Raw genomic sequence first — 26,187 nt, 5'->3', positions numbered from 1 at the left:
TGGGTTGGTGAAAAGAGTGCATGGGAATTGGAAAAAGCAGAAATTCAGTAGTATTTTGTTCAAAATAAGAGAAGAAATCAAACAAGTGAGAATAAAAATTGAATCTGAAAATTTTTATACCAAAGTTACCATATTTTAGCCTTAGTTATTTCCAGTAACATTGTTTAAATATAGGGGCAAATTTGAAAGAATCCAAAATTTTTGCATATAAGATATAATAATCTTCAGTTCAAACCATTGGATCTGATTGTAACTTCAATTTAAAAGAGACCATTAATTAGTAAACCGCGTTGCCACACTCTATGCTTTGTCTAACTTACAACCCACGCAATTCTCATGGTAAATTGTCTTCTTCCGCAGCTTCTCCCTACTTTCTCTTCCACCATTTTTTATTTTTTTTATTTTTGGGTTCTCAATAATTCTCCCAGATTTCAACAATGTTCAGTGAATTTGCTGCCATATATATTTATTTTGATGAATATAGAGATTGAGGAAAAATTAATAATAATGTTCTAAAATTATGAAATTTAAGTATAATTATGATAAAATTTCAGTTCAAGTAGGAGTAAACGCTCAGTACAGTGGACCCCACTGACTCTTGTTCAAACCATCAAACTTTTCTCACACTATAATCTCTCCCATGTGATCCTGAGCCTCCGTCCAAAGCAAATGGAATAGAATATAAAAAAACCAGACCAAACGGAGAGAGAAAGATAGAAAACAAGACAAAGCGGGGAAAAAAAAAATAATAATAATAATAAAAAAAAGACATTTCTGTCTCTTTCTCTCTAAACAACTTGGTTACGAAGCTAACCAAAACCATAAAGGCAAAAAACACGCTTTGTTTGGTCTATGAGTACCTCCTCCAGGCTCATTTTCTCATACATTGAAACATTTTCTGGCTTTGGTTTCGATTTTAACTCTGAAAGCTCTAGAGGTCAGTTGGTTTCTTTTCTATTTGATCAGTAAGTTATCGAATTCTTCTTTCAACCAGAGTCTGTTTTATGTATTCTGATATGGGTTTTGTGTGGAAAATTGAATTTTTTTTATTTTGTCATTTTTAATTATCGGTTTTGGCTTGCTGGTTTTCCAAAGAAATTGAATGAAATGTGAAGAGATGGAGAATGAGAGTGGAAATTCATAGGTTTGTGTTTGGTTCTAAATGACGGGTGTATGAAAAATTAGAAAGAAAAGAATCTGAAATGGAAATTTATGGTGGAAAACTCGATTTTTCCTTCGGTTAATTAAGACAAAGTTTCAAGAATATGGAAGATGGTTCATTACACTTTAATTTTCTAAATCGAGGCATTAAAAAAAAAAAGTGAAATTATTGTGCTAGGTTCGAAATGATTAATATTTGTTTTGTAAGGCAGGGGTTTCTAATGATGAAGTTTGAAATATTTTATTTTATTTTTGTTTTGGGGGGTAAATTTTTGGTATGTGCACTGTGGGTATGTGACTGGAAAGTTATAAGATTCATGAAGGGGAAGATGTATAAAATGCTTTATTACTATTAATTTTTATTTTTATTTTTGGTAAATTGGTTTAATATGGTTTATACTGGTCTATATCCATTCTCTAAATTCATATTGTTCATTAGGACACAAACTATTAGAGTCCAATTTACCTTTTAGCCTTTGAGAGATTTATGTGAGTCTTTTAACTTTTTGTGCTTTGGGTTGTTTGGAGGGATTCTTTTGTTTTGTCCTAAACCTTTCATATTTCACCTGTCTAAGTTAATTATTGGCTACTTTATCAGGTCAGAGGTCAAACAACATTAATTTTTTCTAAATGTTTTGTTTGCAACTACAAAATTATGCTGATTTCATGCATTGGAACTTTAATTTTTTGGGTCTACAACCTGTATTCTTTTCCTACATTTTCTAATCATCAAATGCGAAGTCTGAGTATATTATAATTTTTGAAGTCAGTCTACAATCACATCATGGTAATTTTTTTATGCAATACTTGTTAAATATTGTTCATTATTTTATGAGGATGGATAAGAAAGAAAATAAAAGTGATCTGGTTGAATCTAATAAAGTTATTCGATTTGTAATTCAAAATGAACAGTAAAATTTAGATGGTTCTAGAATTTTTATGGTTTTTAAACACACAAAATATCAGGTGGATTCCACTTGTAGACTCCATATTTTTATGTGTCTTAAGGATCATAAAGTTTTATGTTCATAAGATTTTTTGCACAAGACAAATAGTTTCTATTTGAATATTATTCATTAAATAATTAAAAAAAAACTTTTAATTTGTTCCAAGATTACTCATTTAAGTAATTATATTATCACCTTTAATTATGTTCATTTGTTTGATTAGTTTAAAAGTAAATCCTTAATTTCTTCAAAGATAAATAATTAAGTAATTAAATTATATCTACTATTTTCAATGACGACAAATTAAATTATGTCTACTATTTTCAAACAACTAATTTATACATTTACCACTATTTTTAGTTACAAATTTTGAAACAACTATTTTTAATTAACAACTAATTGAATTTTTCAAACAATTAGTTTAGGTGATAATAAATTGAAGCTGTCCAGCATTGTCCTCAATTAAACGAAGCTCACGAGCAATGCCCTTAAATTAAATACATGACTAATTTGATTTTCATAAAAAAATTAATAGCTTTTTTTTTTTAAAAATTAAATTATATATTTAAAGAATAATGGAGAAAGATACAAGTGTCTATAAATGCTACCCTTTTTTCCATTTTCTATTTGGCTTTTTGTTTTTTTCCTCCAAAACGCATCGTTTGTTTAGGTGATTCATAGGGTTCTAACTTCAACACTTCTTCTTCCTCACGCGACCTACGTCTCAAAACTGCAATTTTTATTTTTTGGGGGAAACTTCAAATTTAAGTGAACGATTCCTAACGACCTCCATCGCTGTTCTGATTTGGATGCTTTGATTTGGAGAAGCTCCTCCACAGCTCTGACTGAGCCTCTGCGTGTTAGTCATTGGACTTCTCTCCATCCCCTCTTTTAATCCAAAATCCCAGTCTTCTACTTCTTTTTTTAATTTTTTTGGGCAATTGGGGGTCGTTGATATTGACGAATCAGGGGTGTTGAGCGAATGTGGTAACTATGGTCTGGGTATTAAATTTGTTTGAAGTCTATCATACAATAACATGATAGTAATTTTTTTTTTTTTTAATGGAATAGTTGCGATGATGGCAAAGTAAGAAAATAAAGTTGTTGTTTTAGTTTTACATACATTTGTTTGAACCAGAACCAGTTAAATAAGTGTTCTAGTTTTCTAGTTGAATCTGTTAAAAGTTATTTGATTACTAATTCAAGATGAATGGTTTTCTGTTTGTTTCTTACTTTTATGGACTACTTATGTGAATGTTGTGTCTTTTATTTTATGAGGATGAGGGCTAAGTAAGAAAATAAAGGTGTGGTTTTAGTTTTATATACGCTTGTTAGGACTAGGACTAGTTTAAATAAGTATTCTAGTTGAATCTGTTAAAGTTATCTGATTTGTAATTCAAGGTGAATGGTTTCTATTTGTTTCTTATTTTTCTGGATTACTTGTGTTGTGAATGTTGTGTCTTCCATATCAGGTTCGCTCCGTAATTTACTCTGAAAAGAGTAGTGGCAGGGTAATAACTTAGCAGACTTTTTTTTGGGGAGAAAATGGGATCTAAGGAAAATGAAAAACAGATGGTGGTAACTCAAGTTAGTCTTGGTGGATTTGACCGTCATGTCAGAGCAAAGGATCTTTCGGACTTCTTGGAAGATGAAATTGGGCTTGTTTACAGGTGTAGATTGAAAACTTCTTCGACACCTCCAGAGTCCTATCCAGATTATACCATTGATACTGCAGCTATCGAGAGAAAAGATGATTATAAAAAAGTGGAGCCCCATGCTTTTGTGCATTTTGCCTTGGCTGAATCAGCAAAATGGATTCTAGATGCTGCAGGTCGTTGTGAGCTTATTCTGAATGATCGACCATTGAAGGTAAGTTTGGGGCCAGAGAATCCATATCGCTTGAACCAAAGGAGGAGAACCACTACTCCAATTAAGTTGTCTGATGTGGTTGTTGATATTGGAACTTTAGTAACCCGAGATCAGTTCTTTATTGCTTGGAGAGGACCTCCTTATGGGGTTGATTTTCTTGTCGATCCTTTTGATGGGACATGCAAGTTTTGTTTCACAAGGGATACTGCTTTCTCATTTAAAGGTTCACTCAATCATGCAGTAATAAAATGTGATTTCAAAATGGAATTCCTGGTCAGAGACATCAATGAGTTCAAACAATATACAGATACATCATATCTAGTCCTTTTGTTGCAGCTGAATTCAGCGCCCCGCATTTGGTATAGAACTGCTGATGATGATATTGATGATTCAGTTCCATATGATATGTTGGATGATGATGATCCTTGGATCCGAACAACAGATTTTACTCCTAGTGGGGCCATTGGGCGTAGCAATTCATACAGGATTTCAATCCCACCTCGCCATGGTGCAAAGTTAAAGAAGGCCATAAGTTATCTTCGAGAAAGACGGGTCCATCATGACAGCCTCAGATGGCCACTTAGGATCCAGAAAGAACCTGATTTCGATATGCCCATGTCAGATCCTTTCTTCTGTATTCATTATAAAGAAGATATTGACTTTGAGACGATGTTCCTTGTGAATGCTGTGATACACAAGGGTATATTTAATCAGCACCAGATTTCTGATGGTTTCTTTAATTTATTGAGAAACCAGATGAAGGAGGTCAATGTGGCTGCACTAAAGCACATATCTTCCTACAAGCGCCCAGTTTTTGATGCCTGTAGGAGGTTGAAAGTTGTACAAGAATGGTTGCTAAGGGATCCAAAGCTTTTCAAGAAACCTAAACGGTTGGATGATATTGCTGAAGTTCGTCGGTTAGTAATTACCCCAACTAGAGCCTATTGTCTTCCACCAGAAGTTGAACTCTCCAATAGGGTTCTTAGGAACTATAAAGAAGTGGCTGATCGGTTTTTAAGGGTTACCTTTATGGATGAAGGCATGCAGACGATAAATTCAAATGTTCTTACCTATCATGTAGCTTCTATTGTAAGGGAAATCACATCAAACTCCTTTCCTCAGAAAACCAAAGTATTCCAAAGGATTAAGAGCATTCTGACCAATGGATTTTACTTATGTGGTCGGAAATACTCTTTTTTGGCATTCTCTTCCAATCAGTTGAGGGACCGCTCTGTCTGGTTTTTTGCTGAAGACAAGAACATAAATGTCTTCGAAGTTAAAAGTTGGATGGGGAGGTTCACCAACAGAAATGTTGCAAAGTGTGCTGCTAGGATGGGTCTGTGCTTTTCGTCCACATATGCTTCTGTAGAAGTTCCATCAACGCAGGTCAATCGTGGATTTCCTGATATTAAGAGAAATGGATACACTTTCTCTGATGGGATTGGTAAGATTACTCCTGATCTTGCACTGGAAGTTGCACAGAAATTGAAGCTGGAAAGAAATCCACCATGCGCTTATCAGATTAGATATGCTGGCTTTAAAGGGGTCGTTGCTTGCTGGAAACCAACGGATGATGATGGGGCTCGACTTTCTTTGAGGCCTAGCATGGACAAGTTTCAGTCCAATCACACTATTTTGGAAATTTGTTCTTGGACTAGGTTTCAGCCTGGTTTCCTAAACAGGCAGATTGTCACCTTGCTGTCAGCATTGAATGTTTCAGATGAGATATTCTGGAACATGCAGGAAACTATGATTTTCAAATTAAACCAGATGCTTATAGACACAGACATAGCTTTTGATGTTCTCACAGCATCTTGTGCTGAGCAAGGAAATGTGGCAGCAATAATGTTGAGTGCAGGTTTCAGCCCCCAAAAAGAACCTCATCTACGAGGCATGTTAACCTGCATACGAGCTGCACAGCTTTGGGGCCTACGGGAAAAGGCTAGGATTTTTGTTCCTTCTGGGAGATGGCTCATGGGCTGTCTAGATGAGCTAGGGGTACTTGAACAAGGTCAGTGCTTTATCCAAGTGTCTAACCCGTCGCTTGAAAATTGTTTCTCAAAGCATGGTTCTAGGTTTAATGAGAGAAATGATAATCTTGAAGTCATCAAGGGTTTTGTGGTGATAGCAAAGAATCCTTGTCTACACCCAGGAGATGTAAGGATTTTGGAGGCAGTAGATGTCCCTGACTTGCACCATTTATATGATTGCCTTGTTTTCCCTCAAAAGGGTGAAAGGCCTCATACAAATGAAGCTTCTGGAAGTGACCTTGATGGTGACCTCTACTTTGTCACATGGGATGAAAATCTTATTCCTCCTAGTAAGAAGAGCTGGATACCGATGCAGTATGATGCTGCTGAAACCAAACAATTGACACGTCCAGTCACTCAAGAGGTATTTATCTGCCTACCTCCATTAGTTTTAGATATAAATTCTATGCTGGAATATTTTCGGAACATGATGTAATTTGTACATATAAAATCTTTCTTGAATGTTAGATAATTTATAAAAAATTCTTAAAATACAAATCCTTTCAATACCTAGGTATGCTTCAATAATCAAGACTTTAGGGGAGATTAATTTCATTACATTGGATAAGCCGGTGCCATACTCCTAAATTCTAAGTAAATTTCATTGACATGTTGACAATTTTAGTGTTACAGTCCATGAACAATTAGCATAATCTAAATTTTGTGCTTCCAGGACATTTTTGTATCCTGATTTAACAATAAACAAGTTTCTTTCCTACCTTCATTTTAACATGTTAGATGGCACCACATATTTAGTTGATGGCATGGCACTACTAACTCTAAGAATGTCTGACTGTAATCATTTCTCAAAGCCAGTAATCTGTCTTGGTCGGTTTAACATAGTTTTTAAATTTTAGATCAATTTAGGCCTTTCTCTGTGGTTTATAATTATTTACATTCCCAGTTTGATGTGGGTAAGTTTATTGTCATTCTGTTTATCCTCAGGACATAATAGAATTTTTCTCCAAAAACATGGTAAATGAGAACCTTGGGACCATCTGCAATGCCCATGTGGTTCACGCTGATCTCAGCGAGCATGGGGCATTGGATGAGAAGTGCCTAAAACTAGCAGACTTGGCAGCTACAGCAGTTGATTTTCCGAAAACTGGTAAAATTGTTACCATGCCTTTTAATCTTAAACCCAAGCTATACCCAGATTTTATGGGAAAAGATGAGTACCAGTCCTACAAGTCAAATAAAATTTTGGGAAAACTCTATCGGAAGATTAAAGATGCTTATGATGAAGATGTGACAGCATCTTCTGAGATAAATTTTCTTCCTAGTGATATCCCTTACGATATAGATCTTGAGGTATCAGGAGCATCTGATTTCATCGTTGATGCATGGGAGCAAAAGTGCTCTTATGATGGGCAGCTGAATGGTTTACTGGGACAATACAAAGTAAACAGAGAAGAAGAGGTTGTAACTGGGCACATTTGGTCCATGCCAAAGTACAGCAGCAGGAAGCAAGGGGAACTTAAGGAGAGGCTGAAGCACTCTTACAGTGCCCTGAAAAAGGAATTTAGGCAAATTTTTGAGAAGATGGAAGAAAAGTTTGAGGAACTCTCTGATGATGAGAAAAATATTATTTATGAGCAGAAGGCATCGGCATGGTACCAGGTCACTTACCATCCTGAATGGGTGAAGAAATCATTGGACTTGCAAGAACCAGATGGTTCTAGGTATGCGGTGATGTTAAGTTTCGCATGGATTGCAGCTGATTACCTTACACGGATCAAGATTAGGTGCCGTGGAGTTGGAAATGTTGACTGTGATAAGCCAATCAACGCTCTGGGGAAGTATCTTTCTGATCGGATGTGACCAGCATTTGACTCGCTTTAAGAGAGATGTCTCCTGCTGCTTCAATCTTTATGGTGGCAAGGCCATTCTGCCAATTCGTAGGTAAGCTTTTGTAAGCCTGGTTTACTATTTTTGGATATTCCTTTTGAATTATAAGAGCTAGAGCTACAAGGGTATGTTACTTGTTATTAAACAGATGTTACTTTGCTCCAAAATCTGTCTATGCCTCTGAAAATTCTCTTTTGTGTGTAATGTAAGTGATATGATTGGTGAAGTGTGTGTTGTCACCTTTGCTTTCCTCTGTTTATTGAACAAGGTTGCAGAAGGCATACATAATTTTTGTTCAATAAATTGAAGCATTGAAAGATATGACATCAGCTTTTACATCTGTTTCAATAATTAAAAAATCATCACCGTGCTACTCGATTAGAGGCTTTAGAGCAAATAAGGTCAAATAACTATAGTACACATGGTTCTACTTCTTCCATTAGATCTTGGTGCTCTATTTATGGTTTGGGATAGGTAGGATTCCCATAGTTGTTCACTTCTATTCCATTCATTACATGTCATCATCCAAATCCTGTTATCTGTGTTCTGTCCTGTTTTCATTTGCTTCTGAAAGTAAGATTTAAAGTAGCCTCTCAAATACCAGCTCCTATTCTATGGATATCTATGTCGACCATTTTAACTCTACTTCCATAGTATCATTGGTATAGATGGTCACTTTGGGATTGTTTCTATGCTCTCTTTCTCTCTCCCATAAGCTGTTTTAATGTTTTTCTGTTTTAGTATTTTCTCTTCTTTTGTTTTCTTTGTTGTCAAATTGCCATGAAAAAAAAAAAAAAAAAAAAAGAAAGAAAGAGAAGGTATTGCTTAGCTTCAGATCTTATAAATTATGCTAAAGTATTTGATACTTCCATGGTATTAAATGGTCTAAGTGAGTATTTTGGGATTGTTTCTCTGCTCTCATTCTCATAATCTTGTTTTCATGTTCTTCTGTTTTAGTATTTTCTCTTTGTTGTTTGTCAAGTTGCCATAAAAAAAGAAAAAGAATAAACGTCAGCTTCAGATCTTATATTGTTGAAGAAAATAAATTTTCCATACAATATGGGGTAACTGCTAGTTGAAAGTGGGAGATTGGGTTTTTTGAACTTCTGGCACTTGTAGATGGAACCATCTTGGAGACAGCAATTTTTTGATGTAAAATTTCTATCTTTATTTCTCACATAAAAGATCCACTTGGAATGCAGAACTATAATGGATTAGACTAAACTATTTTAAGCTCAATTCAATAAAAATTTTGAAACAATCCTATCCAATCCAGTTAATCCAACATTATAAAAGAAAATACTTAGATATTCAAATTTGTAAAAATAGTGCCCAAATGTCATTAGAGCACCTTCAAAGCCTTTTGTATTGAATTCCTATCAATGAAAGGTTGTTTCTTATTATTATTTAAAAAAAAAAAAAAAATTAGAGCACCTCCCATAGGTTGTTAGATTTCAAACAAAAACAATGGTTTAGCATAAATAGACTGGATGATAGGGATCATTTTACTGAAACAGAAGCTTGGAGGCATCTGGTAGCTAAAATGAGCATAGTAACACAAGTGGAGCAATTTTTATGCACTTACTTCTAAATGCCTTTTTATTTTCTTTTTGAACGTCTGGAAAAAAAAAAAAAAAAAGGTTCAGTTTTCGGTTTATTTTGAGCTAGCTTTTGACATATGAGCCAAGTTCACAAGTTAAGATTTGTGCCAACCAGGCCAACTCTTATTTTATTTTATTTTTATTATTATTATTAGTTGTGCTTTTCTGTTTCTTGTCTTCATTTCATTCTTCAGTTTGGTAAAAATGATGTTGTTTTATAATATTCGACTTTGCCTTTTTTTTTTTTTTTTTTTTCCAGAGAATTATTATAGATAGTTATATTTATTTTGTGTAGGTTTTCCGTGGTTCTGTTTTGCTCTTTGACTTGTTCAATGTTTTCAGTAAACTTGGAAACAAGAAAAAGATGAGTAATAAATAAAAATATGAAATGAAACCAAATAACTGAGCAACAATGAATTTGAGCAGATTACTAATTTCTCCAATACATACTGTTTTAAATAGACTGGATCTGCCATTGAGGGCTTTGGAGCTTATTTACCAGAAACATTTATTTACATAATTTACATTGACTAAAAATTACAAATAATGCATTTAAATTGTGATCTTATTATTAGCCAAATCACTTTGAAAACTCTTTTTAACTAAGTGGTAAATAGTACATTTCCTTCTTTAACTCTTTTGTGTGGATGATTAAATGGAGAAGAGATACTACTACTACTACTACTTATTAAAGGGCCACTAATGGAAAAAAAAAATGTTTCTTTTTGAGATGTTGAACATTAATTAACAATCGTTTTGATCTGTGAAGATTTAAGGGTATGTCTGGGATAATATTTGCTTCTGCTTCTTAATAACTTTTTAAAAAATTCTTTTGAAGGCTTAAATCTTTTTCAAAAGACTATCAAAACACTTTGAAAAGCTCATTTTGAACCTTAAAAATCAAGCACAACATTTAAGAAACTATGCTAGAAAGTGCTTAAGAATTACAAAAAAACATATATTAACATACATATGAAATTCATCCCTTTCGAGTATAATCTAGTGTCACTGTCACTATTTTTCAAAACAATGCTTACGAGTCTGAATTTTCTCCGTTGCCCATCAATAACATGTAAAATTCTCAAAAGCCTTCAACCATTTTTTTTTTTTGTTTTTTTTTGTTTTTGTTTTTGGCAATTAAGTCTTCGACCATATTAATAATAAATTATCTCTACAATATATAATCAAGTTTAAAACCCTCCCCCCACCGCGCCACACAAGAGAAATCAAAAACTTGACAAGAGTAATATGATCTAATTGGGTACTTCCAAAAACCAAGCAAAAAAAGTAACAGGGCCGTCTCAAACAATTTTTAACGCCCTAGGCCCAAAAAAAAATAGTTGGGGTCATAATTAAATATTTTTTTGTTATAAAATAGATTTTTTATATAAAATTTATTTATATTTTTATCATTTTAGATGTAAAATTACTAATTAAATTTTTATATACAAGATTTAATAATAAATATTTTTCAATTGATTAAATTGTTAATTATTTAATCTTTTTGATATATAATTAAATATAAATAAGCTTTTATTAATTTCAATTTTGTAAAAAAATTTTCCACTGAAGCTGCACTAACAAAAAATAATAAATTTATGCATAGAGAAAAGAATTTAAATCTTTTTTTTAAGTTTTAGTTCTCAAAATAAATTTAATTAACTTATTTGAATTAAGATATAAAGAAAAAAAAATAAAAGCAAAAACTAGAGAATTATAAAGTCTAATTTTTTGCAAACAGTAAAAATAATTAGTAAATAATTAAAATCATAAATTTAAAAAAAATATATAAATTAAAACTATTATGAGAATGAACAATACAAATTCATTAAATAAATTATCACTCACAAACTTATCTTTTATTTTAAAGTCATTTGCATTAAAATTGCAAATGATATAGATTGGATACCAAGATTTAACAAATATAAAAGATGAGTGAGTGATAAAGGATGAAAACGAGTGAGTAAGATGAGAAAAAATGCATGAACAAACGAGAAAAAGTGCATAAATGAGAGGAATATTTAACATGTTTTTTTTTATTATTATTAAAATATAATCAATTATAGAATATAAAATATTTAATTGAACTTAATTTGTATTATTTTTCAAAAATAAAAATAGTTAAAGAAGATTATTGCAATAAATAATCAATTAGAATTCATTTAAAAACAAATAATCAATTAAAGATAATTTAATTTTTTTTAAGTCAAAATTTTTATACTTTTAAATAAATCAATAATTATATTCTATTTAATATATGTATATATATAATTTTTTTTTTTTACAGGGCCCCAAGAAAATGGGGGCCCTAAGCATGGGCTTTAGTGGCCTATGTCTTAAGCCGGCCCTTAATTGTAATAACCTATCATGGAAAAATGCCCAGAATTATCAAGTTTGACCGCGATTTGATTTTTTAAATGGGGCTAGGTTTTATTATTATTTTTCGTTTTTAGAAAATGAAATTTGATTTTAACTTTTATACCAATGCATAGAGCTTGTCAATAAAAGTTTGTGAACATCTTAAATGCCAAAATCAGAGTTATGATTTGAAAGTTATAGTTAAAACAAGTTAGTAACATTTTTGTAATTATGAGACATGAAAATTAGGTTAAATTAACTTATCATTTTCCCTTTTTTTACCCAAAATATCAACTATCATTATTATCTCTCTCTAATTCTTTCTCTATACCCATAACATTAAAGCCTTATAGCTTACTCTATCGACCTTTGTTTGCTTTGTTGTTTATGGCGTTAGAAAGCTTGTGTCACGAGTTACATTTCCTAATCAAAATCTAATCGGATAGTTGTCAGAATTTCGCTAGAAAATTTATGAATTTTATTTTTTGATCTTCACAACCCAAACACTTTTGGCAATGAAAAAAAAATCATTTTCCATATGTTTTTAACTCCTAAGTTTATTTTTGGCATTTTCCAAGTTTAAAAATGTTTCCATTTTTTCTAACAATAAAATTAATTTTCAACACTTGATTTTCAAGCAACTTTTGGCCATTATTAGTTAATTTGAAGGTCGTTTCTTACTTTACATTTCTCAAGCTTCATTTATATATATATATATATGTTGCATATTTTGGTTAAATTTTGAGAAAATTGAATTTTGAGGGTTTCGGGTCAAGCTGGGTGGACCAAATTTCAATTATCAAGGTGGTTTCCAAAGAATTAGCTTAACCAGTTAGGTTCCATGTATTTCCTAGATACTTTCAAAAAGTTTAATTGATTGGAATTATGAAAATAATAAAAAACCCTAATTTTGAGGTTTATGGATTTTGGACATCTTGTTGGAATTAGACTTTTTGATACTTGATTTTAGAATTTTTGGTTTTTGAGACTAATTTAGTATTTGATATTATTTTAGAAATCGATAGCAATAGTAAAGGCAATCCTATATTGGATCGGGTTCAAGCTAACATATATGAGTAAATATTTATTTTCCAACTGATTTGGGATATATATATATATATATATATAGATATTCTACGTTGCGGATGTTCATATCTTTTATCGTGTGAACATCCGCAAAGATTACGGTTTTTGAAAAAATCGTTGTTTTTATGTAATAGTATTTATGATAGTTTCTTAAAAAATCATTGTTTTTTCAAACGTGTACATGATAAAAAGATGTAGATGTCTGCATCATAAAATGACTACACATATATATATATATATATATATATTTATGGATTATATGTCTATGCTATTATATATATATATATATATATATGAATTTCAATGGTTTTATATGTGTAAGTGAATTTCTATTTTCAAAAATGATTTGGGGTGATATGCATTATTTACATAGTTATATTATGTTTTTGGAAATATAAATATTTATGGTTTTATATTATGCATTCATGGTTTGAGAATTTATTATTTCTAAAATATTGATCACGAGAAATTTTTTGATATGATTGTGTTTTGAGTATGTTGACAATTATGAATATATTTAAATTATGATTTTGGAAATGATATTATATCTTTGGGGTATCAGATATGAATTATGGATTTTTTGATATATACCATTACCATGCCATGGATTTGGATATGATGATTATGATATTGCGCTTATATATATATATATATATATATATTGTCATCCTCTGCTCTAATCATGTATTTCATTGAGGTTGAATGTGAGATTCTAGTTTTACGGTGCCTCAAGACGTAAAAGACTATGAGACAATTTCACCCTCACTATGGCTCTGCAACACACTAAGACTATAGGTGTGGTTGTATGACAAGATTTGATAATAGAAATGGTATAGAGGTTGTTGATAATTATTTTGGATTATGGATATAATATATTTATGATATTTTGGATTTTAGTTATAATGTTTATTTATAATATTTTGGACTATAAATAAAATGATTATTATATTTATGGTTACTTATATAAAATCTAAGTTTTATTTTATTAAAAAGTTCTAGAATTTACCAATATTATTATTTTTGCCTATGAGATATGTGATCTACTTGGGTTTTGTGATATTATTTAGATTTTGCGAAATTATTTTCCAAAACATTAGACTTTTTGAAAGAGGGATCAGAAGATCTTGAGGGAAATGATTTTAATTAAATATATTTATTTTTCAGATATTTATATTATTTACTCATTAAGCTTGTCTCATAATTTTAGTTTTAATTATTCCATATGACTCAAATAACAGATTACATACATCACATTTAGGCATTTTCAATATTTGTATATTATTTTGATGCAGATGTATTATTCTTTATCTTTGACTTTGATGACATTATATTTCTTATTTTGCCGATTCTAATGTATAAATTATATCAAACACTTCCAATATTTTGCATTTGATCATTTATGCTTATAGATTAGTCTAATAGATTAACCAATATAAGTAGAGCCCTTTTATTGTTTGTGCTGATTTTGAAATTATTGCAGTTACTATTGTTATCAGGAAATATTTTAAAAGTGTTTTTTTTAAAATATAAATTATTTTTATGGTACTATACGATTTTATGGAAAAAGTTTTATCGAGATTTCGTTAGAGATTTCAATGGATCTTTCCCTAGATGTGACTATTTCAAGTGTTTGAGAAGAAATCTTGAGAGTGATCCTATCAACAACCAAGAACGCAAACAATATAAACTTTTGCCACATAAGGATCTTAAACAAGAGGATATACTGCTGTAGATTTGTAAGTATGGATGATAAAGTCACTTCTTTTAAAATTGTTCTCTTAAAGTAACCCTTCCTTGCCAATTTTTGATGATAAATGACGGCTCTTTTTCTCTTATTTTTTACATAACTTTGTTATACATGAATGCTATAACATGTACTTTTGCAGGTACTTGGAAGACATACCAAATCTTTTTCAATAAAAATTTTGCAGTGCAAAACTCTCATATTTGATTCTTGGTAAATGTTTTGACTTTGAATCATGTATTTTCATTGCCCGAAAAGGTATGAGTAGAAAATCAAGGAGAGAAAGATTTTTAGCTGAAGATGTCTCTTCCTTGTATACCATGCATAAACTATTCTTTTCATCAACAAGTCTTCAAAGGTAGAAAGCTTCCAAGTTGCAAAAAACTCAAACTGGGACATCTTTAATCACTATAAACATATATGTATCCCTGCATTTATATGTAATTGCAAATTACATATAATATGGTGTTGATACCTACCATATTTTGGGCGACCTTGTCCATAATATATAGGAGAACTATATATAAATTTCATTCTGTTGGGTATTGACCGGTGCTCAATTACATGTAAGTCGGATGAAATATTTTCAAATTATTATATGTAATCAGATGCCAATATAAACATAGAACATAAAATTTACTTCTAATTTTGAAAAAAGAAATCGTATATCTTCCGATTATGTAACGGATCAGTTTGGCTGCTCACAAAACTATATTCCAGTTTTGAGCTACAATAAGCCCCGCTAGAAGTCTAGATTACAAAATGGAGACACTAATTAACTATATAGGAGAATTCTTTTATCAGGATATTTTGATAGTTTTCCATCATGATCTCACTTTTCAGCCCTTAAATTACTATAAAGTTTTAGATGCAAAATTATTTTTGTGATTTAAATAAGTTTAGACATGTTTATTTTACTTTTTTAAAGTTTAAGTGTATCATCCAACTAATTTAATCCACTAAAACATTTTTACATTTTAACCATTGAAGTAATTTAAAAGCTAATGATAAAGGTTTGGATAGTTTTCTCATTAGGACATCCTATAAAATAATGATTTTAACTATATATATTTAAATCTAAATTAAAATATATTATCAATTAAACAGAGGAAGATTTTACCCAAGACTTCGATTGAATATGAAACTAGAGATATATTCATCGATTGAATATGAAACTAGAGATATATTCTTAGTGATTTTATTACCGGATCTAGAAATGTATTCTCTGTGGTTTTATCACTGGGCCTAACTTTCAAGTACTAAAAATTAGGAAATTTAGAAGTATAAAAGTATCTATCTGTTAAAATTGGTGTAAACTTGCCCCAAAAAAAGTTTTTTTTTTTTTTTTTTTTTGGGTTATAAAAGAAAATGCAGTATTGGCCCGTGTAAAATTTTGTTTTTTTTGTTTTTTTCACTATTTTTTTAATACCAATATCAATCATAAACTTCCGCTCAATTTAGTTTATAGTACAGTTCTTTTTGGAGAAAGTTCTTGTAAAGTTTGAAAAATTGTTTCTTGTGAACTAGTTTATGATATTTTAATTTTTCAAAGAATCGATTTTTATTTCCTCTTTTTTTGTCAAAGTGAGGTAGACTAGTGGTAAGCCTCTTATATACATGTATATTGTGAGATTGTATATTCGAGATACTTTAAGAGTAAAATTATTATAACTAATAAAAAAAGATTCTTTTTGCTTCTCTTTGGATAATAATAGAAAAGAATAAAAAATATTTATTTAAAATAGAAAAATAAAATATTTAAATGTAATTAAAAAAATTATTTGTATTAGAAAGAAGGGTAAAATTGGTTGTCATTGAAAAAATATATTAAATGAAAATATGAGAATTTGTGAAACCTATTTAGAAACCATTTTCCTTCTAAGTTTTTCTAATATTGCGAATCATTTTTTTTTTTTTTTATGAGCCCACATTTTCACTGACAAAAATTATCAAATTACATTACGGATTGAATATATTTATATGGGGTAACTACATTTTATCCTCTTCAATTATACTACATTTTTTTTTTCTACCATAAAAATATATAAATTATACTATTTTTGCACTTTGCCACCTAAGCTACAAAACTCCCTCACATTGCCCCATAACATTTATTTTTCTACCAGTAGTTTAATCAAGCAATTTCCTTTAATAAATTTGTCAAATCAATCATACATATTGTTTATAAGTAAAATAAAATAAAATAAGACTATTTTTAAATAAAGTTACATAAGTCGAGTAGAATTAATTTCAAAATTATCTTTTAAAATGAAAGTAATAGTTTAGGGGTGATCCAAAAGGTTTTGTGGTATAGAGGGTAAAGATCAATAGTAGTACATTTGTATAGGGTAAAAATGTATTTAACGTTATTTATAATATGACTAATCTCTGAATGTCTTGGTTTTTATTTGTTTATTTTACAATACAATTAATCTTTGCTTGGTGAAACTTAAAAATACAATTTATCTTAAAAAAAAAATAAAAAACATTATACTTGAAAGATGCTAGTTAAAAAAACAAATCAAAATTTTAGTAAAATTTGGCCAAACAATCAAAGACGTGTCAAATATGCAAACACAAAAAAGACGAAATCAAGTTAAAGTGTCACATGATCTACCTTGACGTGTTTAGTTTTTATACATTACTTCAGAGATCTATGGTGTAGCCATAAATTAGGTATGCTCAATGAACAATGTCAAAAAGAATACGAATAAATTAAAATGAAAAGTATTATTTTGCTTGGTTTTTACCTCTAAGATATCTATAAGACGTTTATATATTCTAAAAGTACATTAATAGCTGACAATTAATTAATCTACTAAAACAATATATCATATCGATTGTCAAGTTAATGCTTTCCTTGTCAATTGTTAAATCAATACTTATATGTATACAGATTTGATTTTTTGAAAATTATTTTTTAAATTATAATGAGACATTTATTAATGATGAAGTGCTAAAAGTTTACACATTTTTAATTAAGTTTTTAATTTTAAATTTAATTAAATGAAACGTTACTCATACAAGTTGTTATATTACTATTTTACCTATTATAAATAAGAGATAGTCCTCAAACAGAAGTTTTTCTAAATCTATAATAAACCATTAAAATGTTACAACCCATACAACACAAAAACAGTCAAAATCTTGTACATGTTTACCATATAACCCTACAAACAACACTATCAATGCCCCTTGCCTCCTCTGCATCCTTATTATTTGCATGCACACACAATGTGTATTACAAATTCTGTATTATTTATTTCTAAAAGTATTTGAAAATAATAATTATCTCATTTTAAAACAATGCTAATTTAACTTTTGGAAATTAAAAAGAACACCATAAAATATCTCCAAATATAATCTTAAAAAATTATTATTATTATTATTTTTGGAAAGAAAAAAACATTGCATTTGATGATGAATTTAAACTGAAACAATTTTGCACTGCCAAAAGATCGGCTTGTCAATGTAATAAATGATGCTCTCCAAACACCCCAAAAAATATAATATATATATATATATATATGAATGAATAAAATAAAATAACAAAATAATGAAAAAAGGCTGGGCCTCTGAAAGGGATAGAGTAGTCACACAGGTCATTGGCGCAATTTATCATCAGTGAAAGAAACCCATCTAAATTCTATTGGATTAAGGGTCAGTATCAACTTCGCTTTAATACTTGCATTGAAAATTCAACCCCCTCTCTGAAACAAAACGTCAACATTGAAGCAATTAATTTGCCCATTGCTCATGTAGCCTTTTAAAAGCAGTATTCATGGTCGCCAACTACCCCAAAGAGTTTGGCCCCCCCACTATACTATGTCCATTATGTCAATGTTGTCTTAATGATTTTGTACGGATTCAGCTCTATTGCATTTGCACTAATCAACTGACACCACAGGAGTATCATCCTCTCAACTATAAATGTTTATATGTATGTATGTATATATATATATATATATATTATATGCGGACTTCCATTTACTTTCGATGCCTTGGAAACTTGACAACCATACCATTTCTTGTGGTCCAATTCTTTCAAATTATTGCCGGTAAATTGATTCCTTCTAGACAAGCTAGCCTATATATTGTACACACACTTGTCCGATGGTGCAAGAGTCAATATATATTTTGTGTGTATTTTATGTGTGACTCTGTATATCAAGACTTCTTTATAGGATGACACGATGATGATCATAATAAAAGGTTCAACCCAATTCAAATCTCTAACTTTTGGGTTGTCAGATATATATATATATATATATATCTAATTTCGCTACAAAATATGTATATATCAAACACATACACATTAATATGTATCAAAAGTTGTCGCTACAAAATATGTATATATCAAACACATACACATTAATATATATAATTTGTTACGGTTCATATGTAACATGATAGCAGACTACATATAATTTATCATACACATATTTGATATCATATAATTGAATGTGTTTTGTAGAAAAATTGTATATACTGAAAGACTTAACAAATAATATGTGTGCTATTAGAACTAACTAAGGGTATTATCATATATCCCTAACATCCCTAACATCTCTAACAAAAAATTGTATATATAATCAAACTCAGAGCAGATCGATGTGATGGTTTTACCATCAAAACTTCATTATCAATAATTAAATAGTTGAAAAGGTTTTAAAAATTTATTTATAATTCCGCGAATCAGGATCACTTTTCTTCTGTAGAATTTTAATATGTTTTGTAATCTATATTAAACTATTAATTGATTTTTATATCCCAGTTTTAAAATAATCTAAAGGTTAATTAAAAAAGAAAAAAACTTAGATGCTAAAAGCAACATATTAATTTAATGTGATTCTAACTATAGTCATCATCTTACATTTAGCACCTAGTATATGACAACTAGGATATTAATATTAGCTTATAAATTGAGATGATATTCTTAATATTTGATATGTCAACATGTTCATACCTTATATTGAATATATGTTCCCAACATAACAACTCCTAGATATATATATATATATATATATCCAATCAATATTTAATCAAATCAATAATATAATACTCTTCTAAACACTTATATTATTTATAAGCTAAAATTTTTAAAAAATATAAACTCATCCCAATTAAAGAAATCCACAAAAAAAAAAAAAACAAAATTGATGGCTGTGATAAGAGACCATAATTTAATATTATCATATTGATTCGATAAAAAATTATTGTGCATATATATTTATATATAATTTTGTTATGGCAAGAATTCTGCCAAAAAAAAAAAAAGGGAAAAAGAAAAGAAAACCTATGGTACAAACATTATATGTTGGAAATCCAAATCATGAATATTAGTTGATATAGGAAAAAAAAATCAATTTAATCAAGTTTAAAAAACTTCCAATCAGCAATTGATAATAATTATCAATGGATCCATGCAAATATGCTATGAGTTGCTCATTCACTATTTGTAAAATAAAATAAAAAATAGAAAAATATTTAAATGATATGTTATTATTTAGATGATATGGATCATACAGAATGTTTTTATTTTAATATTCTCATGAAATCTTTACAATGTTAAATTTTTGTTGGATAACCTTAATCAAACTTATACATTAGGTCGTTCTTAAAGTTTTACTATCACGATGTTCTTTATTAACTCTTAAATTGTTTAAAGCACATATATTTAAAAATACATTAGTGATCTGTATGGGTATAACAATCATTTGTCCATATAGGGTATTAGTACTTCACTACACCCATAAATTTATAAATTTCAACTATTGAAGCAATCTAAAAGTTAAACAATCATATTGACTTAATATATAAACAATCATATTGACTTAATATAAGCCTTACTCTCTCTCTCTCTCTCTCTCTATATATATATATATATGTATAGGAATTTTCAAATAAAAATCATTTTCATTGTTTTCTATTAAGGCTGCTTTATTTGCCAATAAGAATATTTCAAAAATTGAGATTTGGAAATGTATACATTTGATTCCAAATAAGGTTCAAATTTCCTTTCAAAAGTTTTAGTATTTCAGACTCCTATAGTTTACAAATATTTTTTTTTTAAAATTTCACATTTTAAGATAATTTAAAGATTGATAAATGAAGTTTTAATGTTTTTACTATTGGTGTATATATTTTGATAGGAATGTGATTATAAATATGAAAGAATTCTAAGTTATGATCTTAAAAAACTACAAGTTTCTTTATTTATCTTTGAATGTTATATTAAAGAATTAAATTTAAAAATATATTAGTGGTTAGTTAAGTTTATATAGGATTTACTTATTCGTATGGCATTTAAGTAGTTTAATAGACCTATAAAGACCTCTGATATATATATATATATATAAATTCCACTTTTTGAAGTGGATCCAATAACAAAGACGACTCATGATATTAAAATTATCAGTATGTTAACAGAAGTACCGCGCGCGCGTGTGTGTGTGTGTGTACCACCCTTGTTTGACAGAAAAACTATCCATATCATGATTTTCAATATCATGCTACTGGACGGTTCATGATCACAGCTAGTAGTTCATAGAAAAATCTAAAGCTGACCCCCCAGTTGCTATTAATGTTGACCAAAAACATATATGACTTGCCGGTGCAAAAGTTGAGGCTCAAGCAAATGCTTTTGTAACGTATTCACTATCTTCAACTCCCATAATTTCATTTATTTAATGTCGTTGACGCTTTTCCATGTACAAGCTACCTAGCTATATAGCTGGTGGCAACCTACATTTTATCAGCTAATAATGCTGTATAAGATATTAGGAAATTAAAGGCTTATCCATCCACCAAATTCATTAAGTTTATCTATATAGTTATAAATAATCGCCAAAAAAAAAAAAAAAAAAGCCAAAAAACTTACCAGAACAAATACATTGAAGAACTTTTATATAACAACAATGTTATGAGCGTCAAGACATATATTAATTAATGTGACTAAAAATGTGATATTATTTTTACTAGTCCATATTGAGTTTCACTTATATCTTTAAAAATTCACTTTTTTTTTTTAAAGCCATAAAATTTGCACATTAGTTCGTAGTTGATAAATAAATTTGTATATAAATTTGTTGCTCGTAGCATTACCATTTGCATATATAATCTTAAACATGAATAGATCGCTATCCCTTTGTTCTTTTGGATTACAAATTGTGTCTTATCAAAAATACTATCACCTAAAACAACAACGGGTGTTCTTTTCAATTGCCAGACAGGTTGTTAGACGCATATCAACAGTCTTTTGTTGGTGCTTGAAGTGACAAAAGCACAGATAAGTTGTAAATCCAAAATATAATGCATAAAAATAAATGTTTCCTAATTAAAAAATAAATAAATTAATTTTACATGAAGTTAGCATATAATTAAGGAAGGATTTGTCCTTTTGACTGATCACAAAAGAAACATGTACCTTGGTACTGCAGCTTCCATTTTCGAAGATCGACATCAAACACAATCAGGTAGCATCTTTCTCTTTCAATATTAGATCTCAGTTATCAAACGACGATTAAGGTCATCTACATCTACTTTTTCTTCTGCTAAAGTGAAAAATAACACTGGCTTATTTGATTATGACTGCAGTATTTTCTGAGAAAATAAGCAAAACCATCCTTATTAAATTGATTATCACCTTAATTTCCATGGATTATATATATCTTCTCAGGCCATTAAGTTTCATGTACAAGAACTTGAAAAGCCCTTTCCATAATTTCCTTTCTAAGTACAAATTTTGAAAGAGTCAAAAACAGTAAAAGAGAAAAGAAGCTAGGTATACATATATATATATATATATATACACACACACACATTGCATGTATATTAACATGCTGTTTCAAGGAGTTGCAGATAAAAGAGAAGAGGTTCAATTAGTTTATTTCCCTTCTTCTTGGATATTACTTGGAGGTACAGAAGTTGGACAGTTCCAGTTCAATAGCTCTTCTATCATTTGCATTGCAATTTTGTCTTCTTCGACAACCTCCATTATTCCGTTTTCGCTTTCACTGTCACCGACGACCCTGATCGGCGGCGAAGACCGGCCTGATGACGAAATCAACGACGCCGTTGACCCATATAACTCCTCATCCTCCTCCTCCTCCTCCTCCTCATCACCTTTAGAGGTTGTCGTAGCAGTCTTCTTCTTCTTCCCAAACTCAATTCTCATCACCCAATCGGAGCCGGTTCGTGAACCGGCAGGTCGTTTTTGCCAAACCCCAATATGAGAATTATCATTATCCAATCTAAGACAAGTAAGAGAAGGAGAAGGGTCTTTCCAGCACCTTCTCAGCTTCATACTTAGCAGCTCCGAAAGTGCTTTCGGACACAACGGGGATTGATCACCGTCGTCGACGGGATTGGCATTATTCTTTACGGAGGTGGCCGGAAAGTTGGTCTTGGCATTTTGACCGTTCATCAATATAGCTGCTTGATCATATGCCCTAGCTGCCGCCTCTGCCGTCTCAAATGTCCCGAGCCATACCCTCCTCTTCCTATAGATACACATTCAAAACCCAAAAACAAAAATGTGACTCTCTGAATACATATATATGGATACAGAACTACTATATTTGACGAGATGGTTCATTTTTCAATGGGTGTTCTTTTTAGGTCCTATTACGGGTAATGGAATGCAGAGCCCACTGAAAAATAAAAACTTCTTGTATGGAAGCATATTGTAATAATGTGAGTGGGTGAAGATATATATATGTAGACGTATAGATATAAAGATAGATATACTTACAGTAAAGGGTGGCGGATTTCTGACACCCAGGAGCCCCACTGGCGTTGCCTGACTCCTCTGAACTTCTTTGATTGTACCATTATCAGATATGAGAGAGAGAGAGAGAGAAAGAGAAACAAGGTGAGGGTTTAGAGAGATTTTTTTTTTTTTTTTTTTTTTGGTGCGTGAATAAAGAGGGTAATTAGAAATGAAGGAGTAGTGGTGAACATTTATATGAATTGTCGGTGGATTGGTCGGGAAAGTCATGGTTTGAATAATTGCTACCTGGGTTTGCTGCAATAAAAGTTTCACCTGCTTCAAAGTGCTCCCAAAAAGCCATGTCCAAAACTCCTTTCACTTCATACCAACTCAATATTAAATGATCCACATGTTAACTGTACGTACCACACTTTTTCAATGCCCACTTTAAAAGAAATTTCAGCTTTGTATTAATTTGTGTGTCTATATATATATATATATATATTTCAGAAAAATAACCTGCATTTATATATATATCTTGTATTATAATCGCATCATGAATCAAATCATGATGATCACCTTCTCTTGTCAACCAAAATAATAAAAAGATCAAAAGCTGAGAAGTCAGGAATTTTTCTTTGTTATTTATGTTATTAACATGTTTGAAAGGATTTTTAAAAAGTATTTTTAAGCTCTATTTGGCATGACTTTTATTTTTTGATGATACCATTTGGCACAATGACTGCTGCTTTTGGATTTTAAGGAAAGTAGCTTTTGACAGTATTTTAGCTAGGTTTTCTGAAAAAGCTTCAAGCTTCAAAAAAATTTCTAACTGAAGTTAATAACATATAGCTTTTCAGAAAGTTCTTTTATAAGAAATTAAACAAAAATTATCTTAAATAGGATTGTAGACAAAAATTATCTAAAATAAAATTTTAGTTTATAAGATAAAAATGGATGACAATAGACGTACATATATGTTGAAAGTTCTTTGCCAAAATGATTCTAGTTTGATTTTTTTTTTTTTTCCAACTGGTAACAATATTTTAGTTTGAGATACTGGTTATCACAGTTTTATTATTATGGTGCATGTAAAGTATATATCATAATTTTAAAGCTTAACATCAGGAAATATGTTTCCCTACAAAAATATCAAACAGCATATTACCTCACGTTGGTGCATGAATTATGAAGCATATTTGGTATATAGCATAGAAAAATGATTCCTTAAAATTTTTCTATATTATACCAAAAAAAAAAAAAAAAAAAGAAAAAAAGAAAAAGAGAAACTTTTTTCTTGTATATGCCGTGTGTCTGGGGTCACACACTTGGCTAGTGGTTTCTGAATTGTTACAGGATTTGTTCTCTTACTTTATTGTTGGATTTGAAATTTGCTGTGTACTTGCTAGTTTTCTTTTTCATACTTTTTTAGTACAGTCTACCTAATATTATCCCACAGTTAATGCTCCAAATAAAGCCAAAGGAAACACCGAGGAAGAAAACAAAAAATGATATATATATATATATATATTTTTTTTTTTTTCCCCTCTTTGTCACAGCTTAACTTAAGGGGCAAGGCATACCGAGTTTTCCATTTCTACTTAGGAAAGACTATATGGCTTTTGAAGTGCATTTTTTTTACATTTTCTAATATTATTTGCCGGCATAACATGACATTCAGATAATAATTTATTGAACAAGGTTCAAAGTTAGATTACTAGCCAAAAAATTTTAAAAAAAGTACAAAGTTAGTTAAACCACAGTTTTGGAATTAATAATTGCATCAATAGGTGCAGTTTTTGGTGGCCAAGTTCCAAACTTTAGATGGCAATTCGTGTTAGGGTTTCTGGTTTCTACCTATTTAACATTTGCTATTCTTTGGTGATATTGTCTATAATTTAACCATTGCATTTGGTATAATCCCCAATTTACTTCCTAGAAGATCACTCATCCTCGTTAGGGGTTTCTAGATTGTCAATCGTTTTAAAAAGACCTCGACATTATAAGAGGCTTTGATGTTATTAGAACAACTATTATTATATACATCAATAGGTGCAATTTGTTAGGGGTTTCTAGATCTCTAACCGTTCTAAAAAGACCTTGGTGTTATGAGATTTACTATTATTATTTTTGAATCATCTTTACTTAAATGATGGGGTTTTATGTTCAAAGCTTCTCTTTATGTTCAAAGCTTCCCAGGATGTTACTCATCCTAGGATTGTTTAAACCACCTGAGTGATGACATCCTAGGATTGCTTAAACCACTTGAGTGATGAGGTTTTATGTTCAGAGTGTTAGGACCCGTCCAGAAATCCTCCTCCGGAACCCTAGACAGCCCTGATCCCAGGGAAATACCACCGAACCTTCCAACGGAAAATCCGGCAGCACCTCCCCTAAGGGATTTACTTACCACAAATTTACCTGCACTGAAAACACACTTCAAAAATATCCCCTTATTCCTCCCACAAACTACAAATTGGTTCCACAAATTTCAGCACTTCAAAACAAAAATACAGTAATCCAGTGCAAGATAAATACAACAAGAGTGAAAGAAATAGTACAACTGCAATAAAGAAGAACAGGGTACTTCACGAAGTAAAACAGCGATGAAGATCAAGTCCGCTCTGGATGAACACCGACAACCTGGTACCTAGAGGAACGGAATTTAAGAGTGTGAGATGCTAATCATCTCAGTGAGCGACCCTACTACTATACCATATAATATCACATTAATAAGTATAAATAATAATTATTTGGAAATAATAATTTCTCTCAAAACCCTTACAATTCTCTCAGTTGGAAAGGTTCCCCTTTTAAAACATTTTCACAAAAC

At 30.4% G+C, this 26,187-nt stretch overlaps 2 protein-coding genes across 6 annotated transcripts; one reads left to right on the top strand and one right to left on the bottom strand.

The window, feature by feature from the left end:
* The first annotated feature begins 779 nt into the window (after positions 1–779).
* Positions 780–8,179, top strand: LOC107421211 (RNA-dependent RNA polymerase 6). 5 transcript variants are annotated; one of them, XM_016030393.4, is made up of 3 exons: positions 780–937; positions 3,581–6,371; positions 6,953–8,179. In XM_016030393.4, exons 2-3 carry the CDS (start codon positions 3,654–3,656, stop codon positions 7,826–7,828), a joined length of 3,594 nt encoding a protein of 1,197 aa, XP_015885879.3. In that variant the 5' UTR covers positions 780–937; positions 3,581–3,653; the 3' UTR covers positions 7,829–8,179. The 5 variants fall into 5 exon arrangements, with proteins under 5 accessions (XP_015885879.3, XP_015885883.3, XP_015885880.3 ...); XM_016030397.4 differs by having other exon boundaries at positions 815–965; XM_016030394.4 differs by lacking the exon at positions 780–937 and adding an exon at positions 2,511–3,095.
* A 14,159-nt stretch (positions 8,180–22,338) lies between these two features.
* Positions 22,339–23,785, bottom strand: LOC107421210 (ethylene-responsive transcription factor SHINE 2). The gene is made up of 2 exons (XM_016030392.4): positions 23,397–23,785; positions 22,339–23,145 (listed from the first exon to the last, which is right to left on the bottom strand). Exons 1-2 carry the CDS (start codon positions 23,474–23,476, stop codon positions 22,530–22,532), a joined length of 696 nt encoding a protein of 231 aa, XP_015885878.1. The 5' UTR covers positions 23,477–23,785; the 3' UTR covers positions 22,339–22,529.
* Positions 23,786–26,187: the final 2,402 nt, after the last annotated feature.

The sequence above is a fragment of the Ziziphus jujuba genome, chromosome 5 (genome assembly GCF_031755915.1).
Source record: "Ziziphus jujuba cultivar Dongzao chromosome 5, ASM3175591v1".
Classification (NCBI taxonomy): Eukaryota; Viridiplantae; Streptophyta; class Magnoliopsida; order Rosales; family Rhamnaceae; genus Ziziphus; species Ziziphus jujuba.
The sequence above is the reverse complement of the archived record's forward strand: the minus strand, read 5'-3'. Positions and strand labels throughout refer to the sequence as shown.